This window comes from Benincasa hispida, unplaced genomic scaffold (assembly GCF_027475165.1).
Source record: "Benincasa hispida cultivar pf3 unplaced genomic scaffold, pf3_genome.v1.1 HicScf656, whole genome shotgun sequence".
Taxonomy (NCBI): Eukaryota; Viridiplantae; Streptophyta; class Magnoliopsida; order Cucurbitales; family Cucurbitaceae; genus Benincasa; species Benincasa hispida.
The window spans coordinates 25,261-27,449 of record NW_028326774.1 but is presented as its reverse complement, the minus strand read 5'-3'; the positions used below and the strand labels follow the sequence as shown (position 1 = coordinate 27,449).

Here is a 2,189-nt window from a genome sequence, read left to right as displayed (position 1 = left end):
CATCATGGGTGAAAAGTTGTATTACAATCCAATTGAGTGCCCAATGCTAACCCGTGAATTTTATGAGATTTTAGTTATTAATCATGTGTTGTAGACAAATTTACGTATTTTTAATTAAAAAGAAAAAATAAGTTAAAATTTGAGAACCCCCTCCAACCCAAATTTAAAGAGTTGGGTTGTGTTAGAGATTTTATTTGGGTCTTTTGAATTACCAATCCAACCAATTGTCCCAAAAACACCTTAATCCCAATTCAATCCAACCTATGTACACCTCTACCAGACACATTCGATGAATATTTTTGAGAAATAATCCATTTAAGTTGAAATTTCCTGCCAAAATTAAATATCTAAAATAATTATTTTAACTTATCACGATAAAAAGACGATCTTGCCCCTCTTCCACTATAAATTTGTAGCTCCGACCGCCCTAATCTACTTTACTTTAAAATCTACTCCCTAAGTTGAAATGTAACTCTCCTTTCTTTTTGTTCTATATCCAATAATAATAATAGATAGGGATTGACAAAATTCAACTCCCATTCCAATCAACAATGGTATATAAAGTCATGCTTAATAACCTACCTAGTTAGGGACACATATTAATACTAATTCCTATCATCAACAATTTTTTTTTTCTTAAAAAAAAAAATCCCATTTAACATAAACATTAAATTCATATAGTTTTAAACCAGGTTTAAATACTACTTTAGTCCTCATATTTTTTACTTTTGTTCATTTTGATCCTTATACTTTTAAAATATTCATTTTGATTCCTATAAAATGTTCAAATATTTTAAAAGTATAAAAATAAAAATAAACTAAAGTTGAAAGTATATACATTAAAATGAATATTTTAAAAATATAAAAATCAAAATGATAGTTATTTGAAGCTTTCAACAATAATTGAGCATAACCATATTGATATGAACATGAATAATCCAACAAAATTTATTTATACATCAAGAAATGCACGTGAATTTACTTTTGCAAGCAAAATCCCAACCTTCCAGTTGCCAAAATCATTAATGCCCTAATCAGTCTCTCTCTTTCTTTTTAAATGCTCTCTCAACTCTGCTTCCTTCTCAACAAACTTCACAAATCCGCCATGGCGGACCTCGAAACCGCACCGGCAGCCAAATTCCGGTACCGGAGATTGAGCTACAGCGAGGAATTTGAGGAGGCGTTTGGTAGATACAGAGGAGGAGAACGGATTTTGAAGAGATCGAAGCGGTGGTTCAGAATCAGAAAGGCTTCGTCGATTGGAAGGAGATTGAAGAAACTGAGAATCCCTAGCTTGAGAAAGCTTTTGAGGAGGAAATCGCAGCTGGTGAATGCGATGAGAGGGTCGATTTCGAAGATTTTGAAGAGATTTAGAGATGGAGAAGCGTATTTGGGAGATCTTTTTGCTGGAAATTACTTGTTTCTTCAGGTTAATCCAAGCTCCATGAAATGCTTGAAGAATCATCATCGATTTCCTCTTCAAAATTTCCCTCAAACTTATTCCCTCCCAAGCTTTACCTAATTACTCTAATGTTTTTTTCTCTCCTAAATTGTTCTGTTTTATGAGATTTCTCTGCTTTTGAATGCTGATAATCAACAACTGACCACATATCTTCACTGATATTATCTAAAAATTTATAAATATCTTCTTCCTTTTGGCCTTTGATCCTATTGTTTTAGTTTGTTGCCCAAATTATGTGTATAAGCTCAACCTGACTTAAAGAGTTATTTGAGTATTATTTTTTGTCTTTGTATTTTAATTCAAGAAAAAAAAAAAAAAAAAAAGAGTATTCTTATCATTATTTTTCATTTTCATTGTTTCATGTAAAACACGTGACTTGATTTATTTAAACATTTGTTAATGACCAAAATGTCAAAAATCGGAAAATACTTTTTTTTCTTTTAATAAATTTTTTAGGATTAGAGTGATATTTAAGTAAAATGGAAATATTAATGGTAGAAAACATAAAAATTTAAAAGAATCAAATATATTAAAAAATGATTAGGTGTAATTTAGACGACAATTAATTTTATACCTTTCTTTTTTATACATAGTAAAAATAAAAAATAATAATTCTTTTTCCACATGACATTTTTATTGAGTGTCATTAGGACGGTACAAAATATGAGTATATCTCAAATTACACCCATTTTTTTTCCAATATAATCTACTTAAAACATAAACATAA

At 29.6% G+C, this 2,189-nt stretch overlaps 1 protein-coding gene across 1 annotated transcript; it reads left to right on the top strand.

Moving 5' to 3' along the window:
- Positions 1-844: 844 nt before the first annotated feature.
- LOC120079105 (uncharacterized) lies at positions 845-1,664 on the top strand. Its single transcript, XM_039033290.2, has one exon. It carries the CDS (start codon positions 1,058-1,060, stop codon positions 1,520-1,522), a length of 465 nt encoding a protein of 154 aa, XP_038889218.2. The 5' UTR covers positions 845-1,057; the 3' UTR covers positions 1,523-1,664.
- Positions 1,665-2,189: the final 525 nt, after the last annotated feature.